The sequence below is a fragment of the Rhinoraja longicauda genome, chromosome 28 (genome assembly GCF_053455715.1).
Source record: "Rhinoraja longicauda isolate Sanriku21f chromosome 28, sRhiLon1.1, whole genome shotgun sequence".
In the NCBI taxonomy this organism is placed as follows: domain Eukaryota; kingdom Metazoa; phylum Chordata; class Chondrichthyes; order Rajiformes; family Arhynchobatidae; genus Rhinoraja; species Rhinoraja longicauda.
In genome coordinates, this window is record NC_135980.1 from 31,113,348 (window position 1) to 31,139,744 (window position 26,397).

At 48.8% G+C, this 26,397-nt stretch overlaps 2 protein-coding genes across 4 annotated transcripts in view; one reads left to right on the forward strand and one right to left on the reverse strand.

Moving 5' to 3' along the window:
• Positions 1–26,397, forward strand: part of LOC144607393 (phosphatidylinositol 4-phosphate 5-kinase type-1 gamma-like) — a 187,915-nt gene that overhangs the window by 135,516 nt on the left and 26,002 nt on the right. The window lies entirely within an intron of this gene.
• Positions 1,757–13,150, reverse strand: rx1 (retinal homeobox gene 1). Of its 3 annotated transcripts, none has more exons than XM_078423997.1 (3): positions 12,736–13,150; positions 4,652–4,885; positions 1,757–2,604 (listed from the first exon to the last, which is right to left on the reverse strand). In XM_078423997.1, exons 1-3 carry the CDS (start codon positions 12,736–12,738, stop codon positions 2,161–2,163), a joined length of 681 nt encoding a protein of 226 aa, XP_078280123.1. In that variant the 5' UTR covers positions 12,739–13,150; the 3' UTR covers positions 1,757–2,160. The 3 variants fall into 3 exon arrangements, with proteins under 3 accessions (XP_078280123.1, XP_078280122.1, XP_078280124.1); XM_078423996.1 differs by having other exon boundaries at positions 4,640–4,885; XM_078423998.1 differs by lacking the exon at positions 12,736–13,150 and adding an exon at positions 10,870–10,993 and having other exon boundaries at positions 4,640–4,885.

Consider the following 26,397-nt stretch of genomic DNA (forward strand, 5'->3'; position numbering starts at 1 on the left):
TCTCCTACTGGCCTTGTTGCTCCTCACAACCATCGTTTGTTCAGAGATTGTTCATGGAATGTTGCTGCTTATCTCAACGAGTGGATCTGCTCATATTTGTAGTTGAAGGTTTTCATGGCTCAATGTTGGTGAGTGTGTTCATGAATATTTGTGGATAAGTGTACAGTATATATTAACACGCACTGTTGAGTGTAAGTAACACAGCGTGTTGTCCGAGCTGTGGCTACAATGTAGAGGGGCGCAGCAGTAGAGTTACTGCAGTAAGAGGAGGCACAATGTAACTGACAAGTGGGAATTAGGTAACCTAGCCCTGTTTTCATGTTGATAGTGTAGGAAAATCTTTATGTGTGGGAAAGAACTGCAGATGCTGGTTTAGATCAAAGGTAGTCTACCCAGGAGAATCTTCATCCTGGCTTGATCTTGACCATGGAATTTTTTAGGAAGTTACTGTACTTTGTAGCTAAATGTGCTCTACCATGCATGGACAAATATTTTAGTTCCCAGTATTAAACCCAAAACACTCTGCAGAAGTGATATTAGAATGCGTGTAAGAGATTATTTAGTTTAGTTTCAAGATTCACCACGGAAACATTCCTTTCGACCCACTGAGTCCGCACTGACCAGTGATCTCCGTACACTAGCACTATCCTACACACACCAGGGACAATTTACAATCTTTATCGAACCCAATTAACCTACAAACCTGGACGTCTTCAGAGTGTGGGAGGAAACCAGAACACCCAGGGAAAACCCAGGCAGTCTACGGGGAGAACGTACAAACTCCACACAGACAGCACCCTTAGTCAGGGTCGAACCTGGGTCTCTGGCGCTGTAAAGCAGCAACTCTACCGCTGTGCCACCCTTTATTGGCATATGTTTCCAGTACATCAAGTGCTCAGGGAACTGGGTATCATTGGAAGAATGACTTTGCTGATTTAATATGGAATTTATTACAACATCATTTACCAATATTCCAGAACACCTATTGATCGAGTTTCAAAACAGAATTTATTCACAAGTAGTCAAATTTTCGACCCAATGAGCTGAACCTGTACATGGCCTTTTGCTGGCTAATGTTGATAGTTCTTTTCCAGCAATTACGTGCTTTTTAAGCAATCTTTAAGACACCACGATAAGTAAGATCAAAGGATCCTCTTTGCATCTGCTTGCACAGACATCAAGATACTTAATTCCATCTCCTACAGCTCTTCATCTGTGCTACGATCGTATCATGGAACTTATTCTATAACCTACAAGCCTTTAGAAATCAATCCATCTTGGTATCATCCATCTAACCTCGTAGGACAGAAAACTGCAGATGTTGGTTTAAATCGAAGGTAGATACAAAATGTTGGAGTAACTCAGCGGGTCAGGCAGCATCTCTGGAGAGAAGGAATGGGTGACGTTTCGGGTCAGGACCCTTCTTCAGACTGATGTCAGGGGAGGGGCGGGAAAAACACTACCACCATCTGCAGACTCTGGTGTTTTCTTCTCTCCGGAGATGCTGCCTGACCCGCTGAGTTACCCATTCCTTCTCTCCAGAGATGCTGCCTGACCCGCTGAGTTACCCATTCCTTCTCTCCGGAGATGCTGCCTGACCCGCTGAGTTACCCATTCCTTCTCTCCGGAGATGCTGCCTGACCCGCTGAGTTACTCCAGCACTTTGTGTCCACCATCCATCTAACCTCTATGTATTGGCTCCTCTCATCTCCTCTCCTACTTTTTACGTCCATGGTAGTGTCCTGCACGCTGGGACTTTGGGTCCTTTGCCTGGGTTTCTCAACAATGTAAAAAAAAACTGCACATTATCTACACGTCTGTATAGACCTACATTGGGATGGGAACAGAAGATAACTTGTTGCTATCGCTTCACATTGGTGAAAAGCTGTGGAATGTGGAGCATTTACCCTTAGCGTGGAAGTATCACCTTAATTCATCAAAAGATAAAAGTTCATCCTTTTGTTTGTAACTAAGACCAGTCAGGTTTTGTCATGTTATTGTACCTCAGATTACGCTGGTTATGCCAATAGGTTTCGAGATGCGGGCATTGCTATTATGACTTGTGGTCCATAGTTTTACTGAAGTCACTTGGAAGTTGGAGGTCACAGATCACAACAACGTCCCAACGTGGAACAGTCTGTCCTGGGCATTGCTGTTCCATCAAATTGGTTGCCAGCTTTTGTCAATGGACTGGATGTGCTCCTTGGCCTTCATCCTCAGGGATGCAATGCTGGAACTTCTCTGGTCCGTATCTTCCAAAGGATACTTGTCCACAAATGTTGTTGTGCACTGGTAGGTTGGAGGAGCCAAGGACTGCATTGTCTGGGCCATTGGCAGTGGGCCGTTGAGGAAGGAGTGCCCAGAGTAGGGGTTCTGCAAGCCTTGCGGGGGGCCCATGAAGCCGGGGATACTATGCATGGAGGTTGCATTGGAGATGGGAGACGTCAGCCAGGGGTCCAGTGGCAGGGAGTTACTCATGGGGCTAACACTGGTGGGCATTGGTGGTCTGTTGAAGGACAGCATAGGAGAATCATGCAGCTTCATGGTGCTGGCCTCGATTTTCTCCTGTCTTCTCCACTTTGCCCTCCTGTTCTGAAACCAGACCTATGATTTTGGACAGAAAGACATTTTGAGAGAATGTCTTGTGCAGAGTATCTGCCTTGCACCCCTCTCAGTCTCCCAAGACCCCACTCCCACCTTCTGCTGAGAATCTGACTCATGTTGGGGATGCCATTCCATGACCATTGGCTGGCTTCACTTGTCTGATCACAAGGGCCAAACATCACACTGGGGATGTAACGGCTGAGATGATACCAGTCCTCCCCTTTCCCAACACACTTCCTGTGTCATTCCACTCAACCCATCCCCTCTTCAGGTACCTTCCCCTGCAAGCGCAGGAGATGTAACACCTGTCCCTACACCTCCTCCCTCACCTCCATCCAGGGACCCCAGCATATCTTCCAGGTGAGATAGAGGTTCATATGCACCTCCTCTAACCTCATCTACTGCGCTCGATGTTCCCGATGTGGCCGCCGGTACATAGCCATGACCAAGCATAGAGTCGCCGACCATTTCACTCAGCACTTGCACACCAGACATGTAAACATCATACTCTGCAAACACGGTAATAAACTGCCAAGTCCTACGGGATCTCCCGGTTGCTATCCCCTTTAACTCCCCTTCCCATTCCCACACTGACCTTTCTGTCCTGGACCTCCACATTGAGGCCGCATGCAAACTGGAGGAACAGCATCTCATCTTCCACTTGGGCAGCTTACAGCCCAGTGGCATGAACATGGAATTCTGTAATTTTAGGAACCTCCATCCCCCATCCCCTCTCTCTCGCCACCCCCCACCCCCCCCCCCCCCACCCCATCCCCTCCCTCTCACCATCCCCCACCCCCCCCACCTTTCTCCACTGAGAACTATTTCCACAGTTCTCAGCGACGTATCCTCTCGGGCTCACACCTGTCTCTAGCCGCCAGTGAGCCGATCAGGGACCCTTCTTGCCCGAGGTCGACTGTTGCCGGCCCCAATTCGTCCAGTATTTTTTTGCTTCCAGTCTTTTCCTCCACTCTTCCTGCCACTATTAGTTTGACGAAAGGTCCCGATCCAAAACGTCACCTATCCACGTTCTCCAGGGATGCTGCCTGACCCGCTGAGTTACTCCAGCATGTTGTGTTTATCTTTGGTATACACCAGTATCTGCAGTTCCTTTTTATTACCTCCTCTGGCAGCTTGTTCCGTATACTCCCTACCACTCAGGTTCATGTTAAATCTTGGCCCTCTCACCTTAATCCTCAGTCCTCTGGCTTTTGATTCCCCTACTCTGGGAAAGACTCTGCATTCACTCTATGAGATGCTTGTTTACAAAGAAGGACAACTCAGTTAACTCAGCAGGTCAGTCAGCATCTCTGGAGAACATAGATTGGTGACATTTCGGGGAGGGACCCTTCTTCACACTCATAACATAATGCCCCAACTTCTACACTCAATATCCTGACTGATGAAGGCCAATGTACTAACTAAAGTCTTCTTGGTCACCCTATCTAACTGTGACACCACTTTCAGACAGATGAAGCAATTGAGAAAGTCACGGCAGTAGTTTATGCAAGAGACAGCACAAGTACAAAGAAGAGGAAGGTGCCTTTACAAACAGACTTGTCCACTCCCCCCACCCCAAACTACCCCACCCCAAACTACCCCACCCCAAACTCCCCCACCCCAAACTCCCCCACCCCAAACTCCCCCACCCCGGTCAGTACCTGCCAATCCCCGCTCACCTGTACCCACCCCGCTCACCTGTACCTGCCGGTCCCCGCTCACCTACACCCACCCCGCTCACCTGTACTGCCCCGCTTTGCTCACCTGTACCAGACCCGCTCACCTGTACCCGCCCGGTTCACCTGCACCTGCCCCGCTCACCTGTACTGCCCCGCCCTGCTCACCTGTACCCGCCCTGCTCACCTGTACCCGCCCTGCTCACCTGTACCCGCCCCGCTCACCTGTCCTGCCCCGCTCACCTGTCCCGCCCCGCTCACCTGTCCCGCCCCGCTCACCTGTCCCCTCCCCCGCTCACCTGTCCCCTCCCCCGCTCACCTGTCCCCTCCCCCGCTCACCTGTCCCTTCCCCCGCTCACCTGGACCCGCACCTCGGGCAGGTTGACCTTCATGGCCAGCTCCTCCCTGCTGTACACGTCGGGGTAATGCGACTTCTCGAAGGCCCGCTCCAGCTCGTGGAGCTGGTAGGTGGTGAACGTGGTCCGGTTCCGCCGGTGCTTCTTCTTGGGGGCTTCCTCCTCCATCTCCCCGGCCGCTGCCCGACCGCCTGCACCTTCACAGCCGCTGCCCGACAAGCTCCGCTCCCCTCCGCATCTGCCCGCAACCTACACCGCAACAACACGCCGTTACAACCTCACACAACAGCGTTACTGTCCACTTTACACAAGCAGCGCGGAAACAGGCCCTTCGGCCCACCGAGTCCGTGCCCACCAGCGATCCCCGCACATTAACACCATCCGACACACACTGGGGACAATTTACATTTACAACAAACCAATTAACCTACAAACCTGCACGTCTTTGAAGTGTGGGAGGAAACCGGAGCACCCGGAGAAAACCCACGCAGGTCACGGGGAGAACGTACAAACTCCGTACAGACGGCACCCGTAGTCGGGATGGAACCCGGGTCTCCGGCGCTGGGGGGGGGGGGGTGATCAGCCACGGTGAAGGCGACATTTCAGAGCCCCATCTCATGCTGCTATCTCCAGGACGGAGCCCAAGCCGCCACCTCGCCCTCCCTCCCTACACCTGCCCTCGGCTTTGGACCTTGGACGCTCCACACAGAATCAATGCAAACATACAGTTGCAAAGTGACTGAAAAATCACTGGGAAACTGCCGCTAAAATTGGGATTAAAACACCAACAAACTCACCGAGTGGGGAAAGCAAGAAGAATATCCGCGACCACCACAAAAAAACCAACCAGCTCAACATTAAACAACAGGAGAACACGTCAATATAACCGAAAATGGACACGAAATGATGGAGTAACTCAGCGGGACAGGCAGCATCTCTGGAGAGAAGGAATGGGTGACGTTTCGGGCCGAGACCCTTCTTCAGACTGAGAGTCAGGGGAGAGGGAAACGAGAGACGTAGACGGCGATGGAGAGAGAAATGGGACAAATGAATGAAATATATGCAAAAACGTGACGATGATCAAGGAAAGGAGGAGTCCACAATGGTCCATTGTTGGCGGTGGGCGAGGTGATAACGAGTTGTACAGTTAAACTCAACGAGACGACAGTGAAATTAATACCACGACGAGGGTGGGGAGGGGAGGGGGTGGGGAGGAGACGTCTATCGTCGGTTTAAACCATCACATGCACTCCCTTCTCCCCTCTCCCATCAGGCAAGAGGTACAGAAGTGTGAAAACGCACACCTCCAGATTCAGGGGCAGTTTCTTCCCGGCTGTTATGAACCATCCTATCACCAACTAGAGAGAGGTCCTGAACTACTGACGGCAGGGGGAGAGAAAAGACATCCTGGCCATCCATCCATCACAGTGAGAAGGTGACATCCTGGCCATCCATCCATCACAGTGAGAAGGTGACATCCTGGCCATCCATCCATCACAGTGAGAAGGTGACTGGAGGAGGGAGACTCGCTGTGATGGATGTTTCTTGCTTATTTTTATTGCTTATTTTTATTGGTCTTATTGTTGGACTGTGGGTAATCTTTCATTTCACTGCACATTTATGTATATGTGACAAATAAATTGACTATTGACTATTGATTTGGTGACCCTCGGACTATCCTTGATCGGACTTTGCTGGCTTTACCTTGCACTAAACGTTATTCCCTTATCATGTAGTATAAGAAAATAACTGCAGATGCTGGTACAAATCGAAGGTATTTATTCACAAAATGCTGGAGTAACTCAGCAGGTCAGGCAGCATCTCGGGAGAGAAGGAATGGGTTTCGTTTCGGGTCGAGACCGTTGAAGTGTCTCGACCAGAAACGTCACCCATTCCTTCTCTCCCGAGATGCTGCCTGACCTGCTGAGTTACTCCAGCATTTTGTAGATAATTCCCTTGTCATGTATCTGTACACTGTGGACATCTCGATTGTAATCATGTATTGTCTTTCTGCTGCCTGGTTAGCATGCAACAAAAGCTTTTCACTGTACCTCGGCACACGTGACAATTAACTAAATTGAACTAAACTTTGCAGTTCCTTCCCACAAATTCTGTCAATATACAATATAACCCATTGGAATCAGGAAAAGTGACCGCCGAACCTCGCCATTAGATTTGGTAAAAATCTAAACATTGGTTGAAAAACATTGTGGTGACGGTGGCGCAGCGGTAGAGTTATTGCCTCACGGCGCCACAAGACACGGGTTCAATCCCGGCTACAGATGCTGCCTACACCGGGTGTTCGTGACCCGCGTGGGTTTTCTCCGAGATCTTCGGTTTCATCCCACACTCCAATGGCGTGCAGGTTTGTAGGTTAATTGGCTTGTTTATAAATGTAAATTGTCCGCAGTTTGTGTGTGTGTGTGTGTGTGTGTGTGTAGGATAATATTAATGTGCGGGGATCATTGGTCGGCACGGACCCGGTGGGCCGAAGGGCCTGTTTCCGCGCTGTATCTCTAAACTAAACTAAACGAAACTAAATTAGCGAGGGGTGTCCAGAGTTGTGTGTGAGACCGGCAAGGAGCAGCTCATGGGATGATGGATGATATAATCTAGACTCGTGCACTGCCTACACGTTTCCAGTGTCGATTTCTTCCCTACTTTCAAATATAATCACCCAGTTTAAAAACAATTTTAAAAATAAAATAGGACTAGCAGGTGGCACCCCGAAAGTCTGCGTAAGGCGGCTTCGTTATTTCGTTACTGAAGCGGTTCAGGAATCTAGCTCAGAAGCCGTTCTGAGGAATTTGTAACCTGAAGCCGCGCAGCCGAGGAAAATAGAGTTTGATATTTTACTTCCCTGGCCCTTGTGCCGGCGTACAGTGAAAATATTGTGTTTGTCGCCTGCTAACTAGTCAGCGAAGGCTCTACATGATTACAATCGAGCCGTCCGCAGTGTACAGATACAGGTGAAAGGGAAGAACGTTTAGTGCAAGGTAAAGTCCAGCAGATTCCGATCAAAAATAGACACCAAGTGCTGGAGCAACTCAGCGCATCTGTGGAGAGAAGGAATGGGTGACGTTTCGGGTCTAGTTTAGTTTAGGTAGACCCAAAATGTTGGAATAACTCAGCGGGTCAGGCAGCATTGTTGAGTTACTCCAGCATTTTGTGTCTACCTTCGATTTAAACCAGCATCTGCAGTTTTCCCCCTACTAGTTTAGTTTAGTTTAGTTTGGATATAAATCAGAGATTGTAAAAACTCTTATAGAAAAACTACTTCGATTGAACGATTGTAGTTAAAAGCGTTTTATTCACAAAATGCTGGAGTAACTCAGCAGGTCAGGCAGCATCTCGGGAGAGAAGGAATGGGTGACGTTTCGTGAAGTGGTCTCCAGTTTAAGCCGGAGTGTGAGCGGTAAATCCGACTGGAAATACAATCTGGTCTCTTACAACGCCCGTACAACGCAGAAACAGCAGCGCCATTCGAGCCAGCACCGCAATTCAATATGATCACGGCTGATCATCCACAATCAGTACCCCGTTCCTGCCTTCTCCCCCATACCCCTTGATTCCGTTAGCCCCAAGAGCTAGATCTAACTCTCTCTTGAAAACATCCAGCGAATTGGCCTCCACTGCCTTCTGTGACAGAGAATTCCACAGATTCACAACGGATTCGCGCGTGTTTAAGATTGGTAATCATTGTGAACCCATTTACCACACGAATCGGTGTCTATTTTTGTAAAGATGACGGACTCATAGAAATCTGACCAAGGACGCTGAACGAAATCCCCGTGAAACGCCGGCGCCCTTTGCTCGCCCGAGCGGTTCTTGTTTAACTTGTGCAGGAAGCAACTGCAGATGCTGGTTTCAAGCGAGGATTGACACAAAAAGATGGAGTCTAGATGCTGCCTGACCCGCTGAGTTACCCCAGTTTGTGTGTTGATCTCGTGTTTAACTGGGCCAATTCCAAGTAAACGCCCCAATGAAAGAATGTTCCAAGTGTTTCGGTTTTTGCTGAAAGTTAAAGAGCGATGCACCACAATACCAGGTACTTTCAAAGTGGACATCAGTCTGAAGAAGGGTCTCAACCCGAAACATCACCCATTCCTTCTCTCCACAGATGCTGCCTGTCCTGCTGAGTTACTCCAGCATTTTGTGCCTATCTTCGAGAACATGGATAGGTCACGTTTCGGGTCAGGACCCTTCTTCAAACTTGAAATGTCCCGACCCGAAACATGTTCTCCAGAGATGCTGCTTGACCCGCTGAGTTACTCCAGCACTTTGTACTTTTTTTCACTGTAAACCAGCATCTGCATTTCCTTGTTTGTCCCCCGCGATTACAGGCCCTTCGGCCCGCCGTGTCCGCGCTGGCCATCATCGCCCATTTAGTGACACTAATCCCAAATTAAGACGGTTCTCCTGACGCTACGAGATGCTCCCACTCGCCCGCGCACTCGGGACAGGCGGCAGCGGCCGGTTAAACAACCCCGGGGATGTGGGAGAGAATCAGATCGCAGGAGGGGACCCTCGCGGTCCCAGCGAGAGCGTGCGAACTCCACACAGACAGCACCCATGGTCAGGATCGAACTCGGGTGCCTGCCGCTGCGAGGCGCGGCTGCGCTACTGTGCTAACATAAGTCTTATGAACTCTGCTTGTAAAATATTACAGAATGTCAGGCATGAGCATGGATCCCTTTAATACAATTTTAGATAATATTACTTAAATAATATTTAAAGATAAATATTATAAATATTATTACTAGGTTAATTCCCGGAATGGCGGGACTGTCATATGTCGAAAGACTGGAGCGACTCGGCTTGTATACACTGGAATTTAGAAGGATGAGAGGGGATCTTATCGAAACGTATAAGATTATTAAGGGGTTGGACACGTTAGAGCCAATGTTGGGGGAGTCCAGAACCAGGGGCCACAGTTTAAGAATAAGGGGTAGGCCATTTAGAATGGAGATGAGGAAAACCTTTTTTCAGTCAGAGAGTTGTGAATCTGTGGAATTCTCTGCCTCAGAAGGCAGTGGAGGCCAATTCTCTGAATGCATTCAAGAGAGAGCTAGATAGAGCTCTTAAGGATAGCGGAGTCAGGGGGGTATGGGGAGAAGGCAGGAACGAGGTACTGATTGAGAATGATCAGCCACGATCACATTGAATGGCGGTGCTGGCTCGAAGGGCCGAATGGCCTACTCCTGCAACTATTGTCTATTGTCTATTGAAATATTATGCGGATTAAATTGCGATAATCTATTTGTAAGATGCATATTTATACATTAGACTAGAATTTAGAAGCTAGTCAGTCTGAAGAAATGTCTCGACCCGAAACGTCACCCATTCCTTCTCTCCAGAGATGCTGCCTGACCTGATGAGTTACTCCAGCTTTTCGTATCTATCTTGCATCTAGAAGCTCGAGTACATATAGATTGGGGATAAAGAATTTCCGCTCATTTTGGGAAGATCCGACTATAATTAATATTTAGTACAAGAGGCAACAAAGCTAACGAGGGATATAATGGGCAGGTTACTTTGCAAAGTTTTCAAGAGAGAGTTAGATTTAGCTCTTAGGGCTAACCGAATCAAGGGGTGTGGGGGGGAAAGCAGGAACGGATGATCAGTCATTGAATGGCGGTGCTGGCTCGAAGGGCCGAATGGCCTCCTCCTGCACCTATTTTCTATGTTTGTATGTTTGTATGTTTCTCCAGTCTCGCTCACACTGCGGACCTTGAGATTTCCAGCACACAGTCCAGTTAACTCCAGCTTTATGTGTCTATCTTCTGCAGTTCCTCCCCACAAACCCGGCCCATTGCGAAATGTACTCGGTTGTAGCTTCGGTTAATTCCACCCGTTTATATTCTCTCAATCAGCAAAGAAAAGCACAACGCAAAGTGTTGGAGGAACTCAGCGGCTCGGGCAGCATCTGTGGAGGGAACGGGCGGGCAATGGGTTCGGGTTGGGACCTTTCTTTGTGTCCCGACGCCAAATGCCGCCTGTCCACCCCCTCCACAGACGCTGCCCGACGCGCTGAGTTCCTCCAGCACCTTGTGTTGTGCTCAAGGTTCCAGCATCTGCAGTCGGCCGGATCAACGAAGCATTTTACACAATTGGATACACGCGAATGGTGATAAAACTTGTGTTTATTTCCACTTGTGTTGTGCCCCGTTCCGCATGAAACTCGGCCGCGCAAAGTTTAACGGCGGCGGGAAGAGTTGAAAGTGCGGTCTTACCGTGTGGAGAGCGGGATACGTGTCTGCAGACGTCTGTCTATCTCACGGGTAGTCCCAGTGACCGGGAGAGAGAGAGAGAGAGGGAGAGAGAGAGAGAGAGAGAGAGAGAGAGAGAGGGAGGGAGGGAGAGAGAGAGAGAGAGGGAGGGAGAGAGAGAGAGAGAGAGAGAGAGAGAGGGAGAGAGAGAGAGAGAGGGAGAGAGAGGGGACACAGGGCTCAACGAGGCTTGATCCTTCACAAATCCCACGATCACGTCGTTGCTGTGAGTTCGCGAACAGGCGCTTGGGCTGTTAACCATTTACTGCACCGTGCCGTCTAGCGGGCGGTCAGTTCATCCCTAGACTCCCAGCAGCGCGCCCCGGCTCCCACAACAAAACTCAACGCCCGACCTCAATCATAGAAACATAGAAAATAGGTGCAGGAGGAGGCCATTCAGCCCCTCGAGCCAGCGCCGCCATTCAATATGATCACTGCTGTTCATCCACAATCAGTACCCCGTTCCTGCTTTCTCTCCATATCCCTTGATTCCGTTAGCCCTAAGAGCTGAATGTAATATAATGGACTGTCCCACTTAGGCGATTTTAAGGCGACTGCCGGCGACTAGGCTGTCGCCGACAGTTCGCCGGGGTGTCGCGGGCATGATCGTGAGGAGTCTTCCAAAGACCGTAGTGGATCTCAGCGCGTCGCCGAGAAATCAAACGATTTGAAATCTCTCGGCGACAGCTGGCTTGTCGTCAGGTATCGTTGCTTATTGCGGGCGCTGTCGCCTGCTGTCCCCAGGTTTGATAGGTTCTCTTAGATGCCTGCTGTCTGCTTAGATGCATTTAGAAGCACATAATATGAGTTTATATATATATAAAGTAGAGTCATTACAAAATACCATAAAATGCTTGTGTTTAACCAATTTATTTACCGTCAGGACATTTGACAGGTAGATTGGATGCGACAGTTTGACGGTCAGGTAAAAGCGTGGGAATTTTCGCGATGTTTATGGCCATCAGCCATTACATTTAAAGTGGGCTCCCAACCCAGATATGCAACCCAGATACCAGATATGCATCTCCCTTACATTTTCAAAGAATGCTAACACTTTTCACAAAAATCCACTGAACCACTTTTTAAATTATCTTTTTAAATACAGCTATTAGTAAACTGGAAGTTTATTCCTTGTTACAGTGAAGCTTGGTTTTTAAGTCACCCATACAAGGTGTTAGAGTTCAAAACTCTCAAGTACTTACCGACTTGTCAGTGATTTCAGCGAAAACCAGGACGCCGGAGAAGCATTGACAGCGTGGGAATTTTCGCGATGTTTCAGAAGACGCTGTAATCTCGACCTGACTCGGCATTGTCGTGGTCATTGTCGTCGGGTAAAAAAAAAAGTTCGGCGATCTGCTACGACTTTGACAGTCGCCGGCAGTCGCCAAAAGGATCGCCTAAGTGGGACAGGTTGCGCTTACAACCTCGTTGCAAATAACCCACAAACGACGCCCCCCCCCCCCCCATTGGGAGAAGAAGGGTCTCCACCCGAAACGTCACCCATTCCTTCTCTCCACAGATGCTGCCTGACCCGTTGAGTTACTCCAGCGTTTCGTGTCTATCTTCGGTGCAAACCAGCGTCTGCAGTTCCTTCCCACGCTTGTTAGGACAAGTTTCAGCTGGCCTTGCCAAGTGCAATTCTGGATCAACCCGCAGTGACAACGAAACGTCGGCGAAATTACAACAAGAAAATAGGAACTTTGAATTTATTGCTAAAATTGATAGTTGCCCCGATTTGAAAACACAGAATTGAGTTTGGGTTGGTTTTAATGGGCTCGTCAACCGCGGTTATATCATCTTAATAAACAGGAAAGAAAGAAACGTCGTTACCATTAATTAATTAAGGAAAGGTGATCGGGGTTGGAACCGTGAAGATGGTTCTTCAGATTGAAGAAGAGTCTCGACCCGAAACGGCAACGATTCCTTTTCTCCAGAGACGCTGCCTGATCCGTAAATGAGTTATTCCAGCATTTTGTGTCTTTCTTCGGTGTAAACCAGCACCTGCAGTTCCTTTTCTACACCAGGTGATCGGGGAGATTTGAGAGACCTCCACGAATCGCCCCCATTTCGGATTCAGTGCCGGTTCCGCTCCGGGGCACGGTTCCCGGCGCCGCCACCATTCTCCACCTACGCCGCATGTAGGTGTGTGTGGGTGGGTGGGGGGCACGGGGTGCTGCCCTGGGGATTAGTGGAGCCCATTATCAAGAGACACACATCCTCTGACAGTGAAGGGCAGGAGGGGTGGTTTGTGTTTTGGCCGCGGTAATTGTAGCAAATACCCTTCACATCAAGTTGCGACTCAGAGACCAGGGAGGGTTATTTTAACCACTCTTCACCTCAGTAGGAACTTCGCATAATTGGAGATCTTGGATAAGAACCAAATATTTAGACAACACTTTGTAGTTTCCAGCACCCCTCCCCCCACCCCACCCCACATCCCCACCCCCCGCACACATAATCAACATATAACCCTAAAGCCTGACCGCCCCCTCGTTAAAAACCGCCGCAGCGCCTGTAAACCCGGGCACCCTGAACGAAATGTACTTTTGGTGATTGTATTTAATGGTGAGAGGGGAAAGTTTTAATAGGAACCCGAGCGGCACAGAGGGTGGCGGGTGTGTGGGACGAGCTGCTGGAGGAGGTCGATGAGGCAGATTGAATAACAACGTTTATAAGACATTCAGACAGGTACATGGACAGGTGTGGAGGGATATGGGGCAAACGCGGGCAGGTGGGGCTGGTGTAGATGGGGCATCTTGTTCGGTATCCACGAGGGTTTGACGGAGGGAGTGTCCCAGTGCTGCAGGACTATGACTCTTTACTCCAACACCTTGACATGTCGCACTTAACGAATAAAATGAAAGGGGAGAATGGGTCAACGAAGGCTATCGTGCTTTGAATTTGACAAAATTCAGCCTCGGTATCAGTCTAACGATGGGGCGTCGGAGTAAACTAGGGTTTACTCAATTTTAAATTATAAAAGAACTGGACAAGCTAGATGCAGGAAAAACGTTCCCAATGTTGGGGGAGTCCAGAACCAGGGGCCACAGTCTAAGAATAAAGGATGGGGGGGGGCATTTAAAACTGAGGTGAGAAGAAACTTTTCCACCCAGAGAGTTGTGAATTTGTGGAATTCTCTGCCACAGAGGGCAGTGGAGGCTGATTCACTGGATGAATTTAAAAGAGAGTTAGATAGAGCTCTCGGGGCTAGCGGAATCACGGGATATGGGGAGAAGGTAGGCACAGGTTATTGATTGTGGATGATCAGCCATGATCACAATGAATGGCGGTGCTGGCTCAAAGGGCCAAATGGCCTCCTCCTGCACCTATTTTCTATGTCTACATTGATTGATACTTTAAATTGATATATAACATCCCACTCGAGAGTTGGAATATCAAGTGCTGGAGGAACTCGGCGGGTCAGGCAGCACCGAACCCCAACAACAATGGCGATACTCCAGCCACTCGGCGCATCGGCAGTGCTATACTCGCCCATAACCTCCTCTCAGGGGAGCCTGGAACAGAGAGGCAGTTCCTATCGAGTCTACACAGCAACCCACAAGAGCAAAGCCCCCGCCTCCCCAGTAAAGGTTTACTGAAGATAGACACAAAATGCTGGGGTAACTCAGCGGGACAGGCAGCATCTCTGGAGAGAAGGAATCGGTGGCGTTTCAGGATTTACTGAGCTAATAACCTCCATATCATTTCATTTTCTACACGGCTCATTAAATGCTGAGAATATCAGGGCGAACCAGAGTGGAATCCTTCTCTCCAGAGATGCTGCCTGACCCGCTGAGTTACTCCAGAATGTTGTGATACCTTCGATTCGTACCAGCATCTGCAGTTATTTTCCTACACAGAGTGAAATCAAGCTGAACATATTCTCCAGTTACAACGGGGGCTCGTGTTCCGGGAACACGCGAACTCCCCGAAATCAGCGCAGCGTTTATCGGAAATAACCGGACGGGCAGAAACAAGGAGTTGTATTCGGAAGGAACTGCAGATGCTGGTTTAAACCAAAAATAGACACAAAGTGCTGGAGTAACTCAGCGGGACAGGCAGCATCTCGGGAGAGAAGGAATGGGTGACGTTTCGGGTCGAGACCCTTCTTCAGACTGAGTTGCATTCCCTGTCTAGACACTGTGGCGCGTTCATCTTCTACAGAAATTAATCCTCAAATCACAGAGAATTTAATTTGAAATGGAATCCAACCCTCAGAACTTTGAAGTGTGTACAAAATCATGAGAGGGAGAGATCGGGTAGACGCACAGAGTCTGTTGGTCAGAGTAGGCTATCGAGAACCAGAGGACACAGGTTTAAGGAGAGGGGGGGGGAGATTTAATAGGAATCTGAGGGGTAACTATTTCATACAGAGTGTGGTGGGTGTATTGAACGCGCTGCCAGAGGAGGTAGTTGAGGCTGGGACTATCGAAACGTTTGAGAAACAGTTTTAGACAGATACATGGATAGGACAGGTTTGGAGGGATATGGACCAAACGCAGGCAGGTGGGACTAGTGTAGCTGGCACATGTTGGCCGGTGTGGGCAGGTTGGGACTAGTGTAGCTGGCACATGTTGGCCGGTGTGGGCAGGTTGGGACTAGTGTAGCTGGCACATGTTGGCCGGTGTGGGCAGGTTGGGACTAGTGTAGCTGGCACATGTTGGCCGGTGTGGGCAGGTTGGGACTAGTGTAGCTGGCACATGTTGGCCGGTGTGGGCAGGTTGGGCCGAAGGGCATGTTGGCCGGTATGGGCAGGTTGGGCCGAAGGGCATGTTGGCCAGTATGGGCAGGTTGGGCCGAAGGGCATGTTTCGGCGCTGTATCACTCTATGACAATTGAACTTCTCCAGAAAGTTCTGAGGGAAGAACTCAGAAATTAAGGAAAGTCAAATTTTCCTTATTTTAAAAAATACAGAGATTAACCTGTTGATCCTGATTGATGTTCCATCAAAAATCCCAATTCCCGGATCTCGAAAATGTCCAAATCTCGCCCACAATATGTCCTCACTGAGGTTTGGGGGAGCGGCGAAATCTCCAGACCGAACATTCAACGCCATCAAATGTTTCCGCCTGAATGTGTTTCAGATATTTCGTTTTATTTTACTGTTCGAATTTGACTTTAGTTTATTGTCCTAATAAGACAATGTTATTGTATTAAGGTGGAATACATTACGTATATATAATACGGGTGTATATTTATAAGAATATATTATACGGGTGTCAGGGGTTATGGGGAGAAGGCGGGAGAATGGGGTTGGGAGGGAGAGATAGACCAGCCGTGATTGAATGGCGGAGTAGACTCGATGGGCCGAATGGCCTAATTCTACTCCTCTCGCTTAGAATCTTATGTTCTTATGAATATTAAGAACTCACAGAACGAAGGGTGATTTTGATTTTATCTACGTGTGCAGGAAGGAATTGCAGATGCCGGTTTAAACCGAAGATAGACACAAAAAGATGGATAAACTCAGCGGGACAGGCAGCATCTCTGGAGAGAAGGAATGGGGTGACGTTTCGAGTCAAGTCTGAAGAAGGGTCTCGACCCGAAACGGCAAATATCGATGTTCTCCAGAGATGCTGCCTGACCCGCTGAGTTACTCCAGCACTCTGTGTCCATCTTTGATTTTAACTACATTTTTGGGTTGGACGCACCGAGCGCAGATGGGTCAGTATCTGCGGGTATATATTGTTAATATCGAGCTTGTTCACTCTGCACTGTCGTGATCGCCCTCCGCAGTGTGCAGAGATTGGGGACATGTGTGGGAAAATGTGAGGCGGCGCAGAGAGTTAAGTGGTTGTGAAGTTTGTGAAGGCTGACAGAATATGAAGATGGGAAAGCGCTCCGAGTAAACGCGCTGGAGTTTAAAAACAAACCCTCAACCAGGTCAATGGGAGGGACGTCGTGTCTTTAAAACAATTGTGGGTTGACAAAGGGCGACCGGGGAGCGGGGACTGAGGCGAAGCTAATCCCCTCATTACTGGCAACTGATGGACAACGCGCTGCGGTCCGCATTGTTCCTCTGTGAGCGCCGCTTCCCTCGGCTCTGCAAACGCACACGGCAATCAGGCCGCGGGGAGAGGGCTTTACCCAATTAGAGCAACACAACGGAAAACATCAATAGACACGCTGAGGTCCACGTCTGGACAGACAGACAGACAGACCGACAGACAGACGGACAGACGGACAGACAGACAGAGTCCGCTTGCATTCGCCGCCCGACCCGCTGCTCACACTTCTGCTCTAAGCCGGCACTACTTCACTCGTTCAATTACAAGCGCTCAATCGAAGGAGTTATTCCATAAACATAGAAACATGGAAAATAGGTGCAGGAGGAGGCCATTCGGCCCTTTGAGCCAGCACCGCCATTCATTGTGATCATGGCTGATCATCCACAATCAGTACCCCGTGCCTGCCTTCTCCCCATATCCCTTGATTCCACTAGCCCCTAGAGCTCTGTCTAACTCTCTCTTAAATTCGTCCAGTGAATTGGCCTCCACTGCCCTCTGTGGCAGAGAATTCCACAAATTCACAACTCTCTGGGTGAAAAAGTTACTTCTCACCTCAGTTTTAAATGGCCTCCCCTTTATTCTAAAACTGTGCCCCCTGGTTCTGGACTCCCCCAACATTAGGAACATTTTTACATTCTCTGATTTATCTCCAAACTAAACTAAACTAGACTCAACTAAACTCAGTCTGAAGAAGGGAATCAACCCGAAACGTCACCCATTCCTTTTCTCCAGAGATGCTGCCTGACCCGCTGAGTTACTCCAGTTTTTTGGGGTCTATCTAAACTAAACTAGATGTGTAGGAAGCAACTGCAGATGCTGGTTTAAACCGAAGGTAGACACAAAATGCTGGAGTAACTCAGCGGGTCAGGCAGCATCTGTGGAGAACATGGATAGGTGACGTTTCACAGAGTGCTGGAGTAACTCAGCGGGACAGGCAGCGGCCGATTAAACCTATCTTTGGAACGAGGTCGTAAGAAGTCCTTACCGTCTTTAGGAGCCAAAGGGAATCTCTCTGACGCTCAGCACCGATTATGAGGCAGAGCTGAGCCGATCATCGTGTCCACACTCAGCAAACGTTTCCGTTTGTCCCCACGCTGTAACATTGTCAGCCACACACAGCGGCGGTTCAATCCCACACACCCGCTCACGTTCAACAGCCACCTTTACATGAGTGTGCAGGAAGGAACTGCAGATGCTGGTTTCAACCGAAGATAGAACACAATGCTGGAGTAACTCAGCGGGACAATTGTGTGCAGTTTTGGTCTCCTAAATTGAGGAAGGACATCCTTGCTATTGAGGCAGTGCAGCGTAGGTTCACGAGGTTAATCCCCGGGATGGCGGGACTGTCGTATGAGGATAGATTGGAAAGACTGGGCTTGTATTCACTGGAGTTTAGAAGGATGAGAGGGGGATCTTATAGAGACGTATAAAACTATAAAAAGACTGGACAAGCTAGATGCTGAGAAAATGTTCCCAATGTTGGGGGAGTCCAGAACCAGGGACCACAGTCTGAGAATAAAGGGGAGGCCATTAAAACTGAGGTGAAAAAAAACGTTTTCACCCAAAGAGTTGTGAATTTGGGGAATTCTCTGCCACAGAGGGCAGTGGAGGCCAATTCACTGGATGAATTTAAAAGAGAGTTAGATAGAGCTCTAGGGGCTAGCGGAATCAAGGGATATGGGGAGAAGGCAGGCACGGGGTACTGATTGTGGATGATCAGCCATGATCATGTTGAATGGTGGTGCTGGCTCGAAGGGCCGAATGGCCTCCTCCTGCACCTGTTTTCTGTTTCTAAAGTTTTCCACTGGTGGGAGAGTTTATGACTAGAGGTCATAGACTCAGAATTAAAGGGCGCTCTTTTAGAAAGGAGGTGAGGCCACCTTCTTTAGTCAGAGGGTGGTGAATCGGTGGAATTCATTGCCACAGAGGGCTGTGGAGGCCAAGTTAAGGCAGAGGTAGACAAATTCTTGATTAGAACGGGTGTCAAGGGTTAAGGGGAGAAGACAGGAAAATGGGATTAGGAGGCCATGATTGAATGGCGGAGTAGACTCGACGGGCCGAATGGCCTAATTCTTCTCCTATAACTTGTGAATGTGAGCTGACACCTTATGGCTGTTGGGTTTGGTGCCTCGCAGTTACCTTCACCCAGTGAGATGTTTGTCTGTTTTATAATGTACTAACTTCAAGTCCGCTCAGAAATGCCCATTGCCACCATCTCTCAGCATGCTGTGTGTCTAGTCACGGTGGTGTGGGTGGGGAAGTGCACTCTGCAGCTTCCATTGTGGACATGTTTTGTGCGTGTGAAAATCACATCTCTCCCTGCACTAATCTTCAGCACAACAGCAAACCACTCGGTCCACTGTGTGTCCGTCCTCCACGCGTTCTCATTGAACCTGACACAATCGACAATAGGTGCAGGAGGAGGCCATTCGGCCCTTCGAGCCAGCACCGCCATTCAATGTGATCATGGCTGATCATCCACAATCAGTACCCAGTTCCTGCCTTCTCCCCATACCCCCTGACTCCGCTATCTGTAAGAGCTCTATATAGCTCTCTCTTGAAAGCATCCAGAGAATTGGCCTCCACTGCCTTCTGAGGCAGAGGCGCTGAGGGCTGTGGAGGCCACGTTATTGGGAATTTTTAAAGCAGGGAATGACAGGCTCCTGGTCAGGGGTTATAGGGAGAAGCCAAGAGAATGGGGTTGAGAGGGAGAGATAGATCAGCCATAATTGAATGGTGGAGTAGACTAGATGGGCTGAATGGCCTGATTCTGCTCCTATCACTTATGAACTTAAGAACGTGAACATTTTATCCTTTTTCTGTGCCTAGTCAATTCCCCTTCGACGGTCACCACCGCTCCCCTGACATCAGTCTGAAGAAGGGTCTCGACCCGAAACGTCACCCATTCCTTCTCTCCAGAGATGCTGCCTGTCCCGTTGAGTTACTCCAGCATTTTGTGTCTATCTTCCGTTTGAACCAGCATCTGCAGTTCTTTTCCTACCCATTGAACCAGTGAAATTTGCGGTGGGGACTTGGTTAGCTGGCAAACACCTACAGTTAATGCAAGAAGAACCGATACGTAGCCAGCACTTGCAGATCTATAAACAACCATAAACCTGCAGCTCAGTGGAAGCGGAGGAGGAACAGTGATGGAGTGACTTGGTTTTGCCCAGTGATACCGGTCTACAGTAACAGGGCTCCTTGCTACTGATAACCCGCGCTGCTAAACCAACTCTGCTTCAAGTACCATCTCTCCAGTTACGCCACCACCTGTCTGCACAAGATGAATAACCTCCTTAACTCAAGCACCACTTATTAAATTAATATAATTGCCTTTTAGTTTTCATGGAGGTGAGTGGTAAATTGATTTGTGCTGCAGAGGGGATTTAATAGATTCATCACTTTACTATATTAATACAATACCGCTTTACTAGTTTCTTAATTACACTAATTGAAGGCAAATTGGTTAAGAAGGAACAACGTACACGCCAATCCGCTTACACTTATCAGATGACAACATAAGCTGCAATGATCCTATTAACTGTAAACTCTGCCAACACTTGAAGAAGCTGTGTCAGTTCACAGAGCCACGTGAGACCCCCTCGCCCCCCTCCCCCATCCCTCCCTCGCCACCTTCCCCCTCTCCCCCCTCCCCCCTCGCCCCCCTCCCCCTCCCCCTCTCCCCTTCCCCTCTCCCCCCTTCCCCCTCCCTCCCCCCAAGCCCCCCTGCACCCCCTGCCCCCTCGCCCCCCCCTCCCCATCCCTCCCTCGCCACCTTCCCCCTCTCCCCCTCCCTCCCTCGCCCCCCTCCCCTCTCCCCCCTTCCCCCTCCCTCCCCCCAAGCCCCCCTGCACCCCCTGCCCCCTCGCCCCCCTCCCCTCCCCCTCTCGCCCCCTCTCCCCTTGCCCCCCTCCCCACTCATCCGCCACAGTCTAGTTTGGTTATCGTCCTGTGCACCGAGGTACAGTGAAAAGCTTCATTGTTGCGGGCTGTCCAGTCAGCGGCAAGACTAGACATGATTACAATCAAGCCGTCCGCAGTGTACAGATATAAGAAGATAACTGCAGATGCTGGTACAAATCGATTTATTCACAAAATGCTGGAGTAACTCAGCAGGTCAGGCAGCATCTCGGGAGAGAAGGAATGGGTGACGTTTCGGGTCTTCTTCAGACTGAAGAAGGGTCTCGACCCGAAACGTCACCCATTCCTTCTCTCCCGAGATGCTGCCTGACCTGCTGAGTTACTCCAGCATTTTGTGAATAAATCGCAGTGTACAGATACAGGCTTGTCCTCATTGCCCTCGTTCCAGCTATCGATCTGACAGAGAGAGTCCGTTGATAAAGCTTTACGCAGCCTACACTCGCAGTTTTGCTAAAGGCTGAGAAACAATCGCTGTTGAAAATGACTTGTGCAACTATCCAGAGTCCGCAATATCCGAGATGGTTGCTTCCATGTGCCCCCAGTTACTCTATTGTTAATGTAGTAAGTAACTACTGTTGATAGACATTCAGCGGGTCAGGCCGCATCTGTGGAGAAAAAGGACTGGTGTTGTTTCGGGCTGGGACCTTCTCCAGACTGTCTATGAAACTGTGGATCTACGTAGCTGAGAACTGAATCTGCACTGTGTTTATTCTCCTTTACTTCACATGTCGTACGTGAGATTGACGGGATTGTATTTATGTGAGGAATATCTGATCTGTTTGGATAGAATGCGAAACCAAGCTTTTCACTGTATCTGGGCTCGCTTACCAACCATGAACCTAAACTGCTGTGGACAGGCTTTGCAAAGCACATATTTAACGTCATAAGGTCATGTGATAGGAGCAGAATGAGGCCATTCGGCCCATCAGGTATACCCTGCTATTCAATCATGGCTGATCGATCTCTCCCTCCTAACCTCATTCTCCCACCGGACCCCAGCAGCGGCCGCTCCCGGCGATCAGCGCTGCACGCCCGGGGCACAGGTAAGCGGCTTTCACCGCCAACGGGTCCACGCATCTTGAAGAAAGGTCTCAACATGAAACGTCACCCATTCCTCCTCTCCAGAGATGCTGCCTGACCTGCTGAGTACTCCAGCCTATTGCGGCTACCTTCGATTTAAACCAGCATCTGCAATTTTTCCGACAGTCCAACGCCCGACCCCAAATGTCATGGAATTAACTTGATTTTTTTGTTATGATTGGAAGGCGAGTTATCTGCAAAGCTTCCAACTAATCACGCTGCAACTTGTCACATCCCTGGTTACTGGATGGCCGGTGGGCTGCTTAATCCTTTCCTTGAATTCCCTCTAAGCTCTAAGTACTTGACTCTAATTTATTTCCTCCCCCTTGCACTGTCGTCGGGCTCAGATCGAGACTTCTGTTTTAACCCTTTCATTGCTAAAGCCTCGAAACCAAGGAATTGTTCCTGTGTTCAAATCGAATCCATTACCTTTCCTTGAACCCATTTTCGAGCCCATTACCACTGAGATACAGTCGGGCACGTCGCCTGTATTGTACAGTGACTATTCATCCTATTTCCACCATTCACACTCTGCAAATAGACTGACAATTCGGTTTCAGTTTCAGTTTAGTTTATTATCATGTATACCGAGGTACAGTGAAAGGCCTTTGTGAAAAGCGTGCTAGCCAGTCAGCAGAAAGACAAATACATGATTACAAACGAGCCATTTACAGTGTACAGATACATGATATGGGAATAACGTTTAGTGCGAGGTAAAGCCAGCAAAGTCCGATCAAGGATAGTCCGAGGGTCACCAATGAGGTAGATAGTAGTTCAGCACTGCTCTCCGAAGAAAGGTCTCGACCCGAAACGTCACCCATTCCTTCTCTCCAGAGATGCTGCCTGCCCCGCTGAGTTACTTTTGTCTACTCTGGTTATCAGCGACGTAAACACATCACAGACAGGCAGTCAAACACCACCTCCATATCTACACACCACCCACAGTTTTTTTATTCCTGGGTTTCCAAACAAAAAAAAATCAATTAACTTTTTATTGTAAGTGGATCAAGTTTTGTTAAACAGCTTATCCACCCGACAGTAATATTACAGGGTACAGACACTGGACTAATCTCCCACCCAGCGCATCATGTCCGTAAACGGCACCATTGTCGTCGCAGTCTGATTATCTCTTTTCTTATCACTGGATTACTGGAGGAGGAAAGAAACCCCACCACCGATTACAGGGCAGGAATGAATGATGCCAAAATGTCAGTTTTAAAGGGGAATTACTCCTTGCTCTGATTGTTAGGCGACGTTCAGTTTAGATTATTGGGCGGCACGGTGGCGCAGCGGTAGAGTTGCTGCCTCACGGCGCCAGAGACCCGGGTTCCATCCCGACTACGGGTACTGTCTGTACGGAGTTTGTACGTTCTCCCCGTGACCTGCGTTTGTTTTTTTCTCCGGGTGTTTCGGTTTCCTCCCACACTCCAAAGACGTGCAGGTTTGTAGGTCAATCGGCTTGGTATCAATGTGAATTGTCCCTCGTGTGTGTAGGATAGTGTTAAAAAGTTACAACTTTAGATAGTTCCTCTGTCCCTCTCTTCCCCTCCCCTTCCAGATCTCCCGCTGTCTTTCTGTCTCCACCTATATCCTTCCTTTGTCCCGCCCCAGCTGACATCAGTCTGAAGAAGGGTCTCGACCCGAAACGTCGCCCATTCCTTCTCACCTGAGATGCTGTCTGTCCCGCTGAGTTACTCCAGCATTTTGTGAATAGGATAGTGTTAATGTGCGGGGCTCGCTGGTCGGGGCGGACCCGGTGGGCCGAAGGGCCTGTTTCCACGCTGTATCTCTAAAGAAATACTAAAACTACCGATGTACAGTGAAAAGCTTTTGTTGCGTGTTATCCAGTCAACAGAAGGATTATACATGATTACAATCGAGCCGTTTACAGTTTACAGATACATGATAAAGAAAAAATGTGGGCGTGCAGTCAGTCCACCCTTGTTTCTACATGAATCCGTGCGTTTCACTGGCAAATCGATTCAACCTCTGAAAGTAAAGGGATACCAGATTAATGTTTAGGAATTATTGTATTTTAAACAATAAGAACACCACTAAATGGAATAACAACATGATTTATGTGTTTACAATTGAATTTTTATGTAAAATTGTGGATTATATATAAATCTGGTCCCATGGATGAGATTTGGTGCTGTAAAATGAATATTCCTCTCAGCATCTTAATGCGTGGACCAACAATCTGAACAGGCTAATCGGGTTGTTTTGTTAGATATACCATGCCATATCGTCCAGGAAATATTAAAAAACTAATTTTCCTTTATCTTGTAGCAATGGGGTTTGAGATTCCGTATTAGAAGCGTTTAAAGACTCTCTTGTAATCCGGTTAGACTTTACATTTTGGATCTGGAATATTTCTGCATGTTACAGGAGCTGGTAATAAAATATAATGTAATAAGATCACATGCAGAATATGCAAGATCGTGGACAGGATTACTACGCTGGCATTTATTATGAGGCCGGGCATTTGCCAACTTCAAAACATATTACTGCAAAGTTTAAGTCATGTGTATGCGTGCGTGTGTGTGTGTGTGCACACGTATACCTGTGTGCATGTGTGTGTGTGTGTGTGTGCATGCCTGTGTGTGTGTGTACGAATGCCTGTGTGTGTGTGTGTGTGTGTGTGTGTGCACGCATGCGTGTGTGCGTGTGTAAATGCGCGTGCCTGTGTGTGTGTGCGTGTGTGAGTGTGCATGCCGGTGTGTGTGTGTGTGTGTGCGTGTGTGTGTGTGCATGCCTGTGTGCATGTGTGCAGTTGTGAGCAGTTTACGCAGTTTTTATCCTATTCTTCACTGGGTCAATTTCTGAAAGGCAATCATAATCATATGGTTGTGATATTCTTTTGCACATCTAAAACAGGAATTAAGTTATTTACAAACACATCTCCTGCCAAATGCGTAAGAAAGAACTGCGGATGCTGGTTTGAAACGAAAGATAGACACAAAATGCTGGAGTAACTCAGCTGGTCAGCCAGCATCTCTGGAGAGAAGGAATATGTGATGTCTGAAGAGGGGTCTCGCCCCGTAACGTCACCTATCCATGTTCTCCAGAGATGCTGCCTGACCCGCTGAGTTACTCCAGCACTTTGTGTCTGTCCACATCCAAATGTCAGGTTTGTTAGGTGATGTTAACATGCGACCTGTATCCGGTTATTTAAAATATCTCTCACCTCTGTGCCTTGAGTTTTAATTTTACTTTAGTTTCAGCTGTTTCATTACCACTCTCTCCCCAACACTTTAGTTTAGAGATACAGCGCGGAAACAGGCCCTTCGGCCCACCGGGTCCGCGCCGACCAGCGACCCCCGCACATTAATACTGTCCTACACCCACTGGGGACAATTTTTACATTTACCAAAAAAAATGTACCTACCAAACCTGTACGTCTTTGGAGTGTGAGAGGAAACCGAAGATCTCGGAGGAAATCCACGTAGGTCGCGGGGAGAACGTACAAACTCCGTACAGACAGCATCCGTAGTCGGGATCGAACCCGGGTCTCCGGCGCTGCATTCGCTGTAAGGCAGCAACTCTACCGCTGCGCCACCGTGACTGAATGAATCTCAAACTCGCCTCCACACGTTGGTAACGGAACAGAGGTTGATCCATTCGTGGAAGGTGCCGTCCTAATGGAGTTTAGCAACATGTTGCTGATCAAAGTCCCTTGTTTCTTCAATTCTTTGACACTCTCTCAGACTCTCCATTGCACCACGTGATGCTGGATGATATGGTGAAACAGGCCTATATTTAACACCATCTTGTTTCATTGAATACTCAACTAAAAGTGAACTAAAGTGTTGCAAAAATGTGCGGGAAGGAACTGCAGATGCTGCTTTAAACCGAAAGTAGACACAGAATGCTGGAGTAACTCAGCGGGACAGACAGCATCTCTGGAGAGAAGGAATAGGTGACGTTTCGGATCAAGACCCTTCTTCAGACTGGGTCCCCTTCAGACAAGGGAAACGAGAGATATAGACGATGATGTAGAGAGATAAAGAACCATGCACTGCACATCGAGTATGTGTATGTGACAAATAAATTTGACTTGACTTGACTTGACTTGAAGGAAAAATATGCAAAAAAGTAACGATGATAACGGAAACAGGCCGTTATTAGCTGTTTGCTGGGTGAGAACGAGCAGCTGGTGCGACTTGGGTGGGGGAGGGGATAGAGAGAGATGGGCTACTTGAAGTGAGAGAAACCAATATTCATACCATTGGAGAGGAAGCTACCCAAGGGAGATATGAGATGCTGTTCTCCCCCCCCCCCCCACCCCCACCCTCCCCCAACCCCACCCTCCAGAGATGCCGCCTGACCCGCCGAGCCACTCCAATCTCCTGTGTCCATCCATGCAGCTGACCAACATCTGCAGTTCCTTCCCACACATCGATGCCACAGTTGTAGAAGCTTGGCCAGGCTGAGCCTGCGCCGCCGCCAGGACTATACACCCTCCCGATCAGGGCAAGATCCC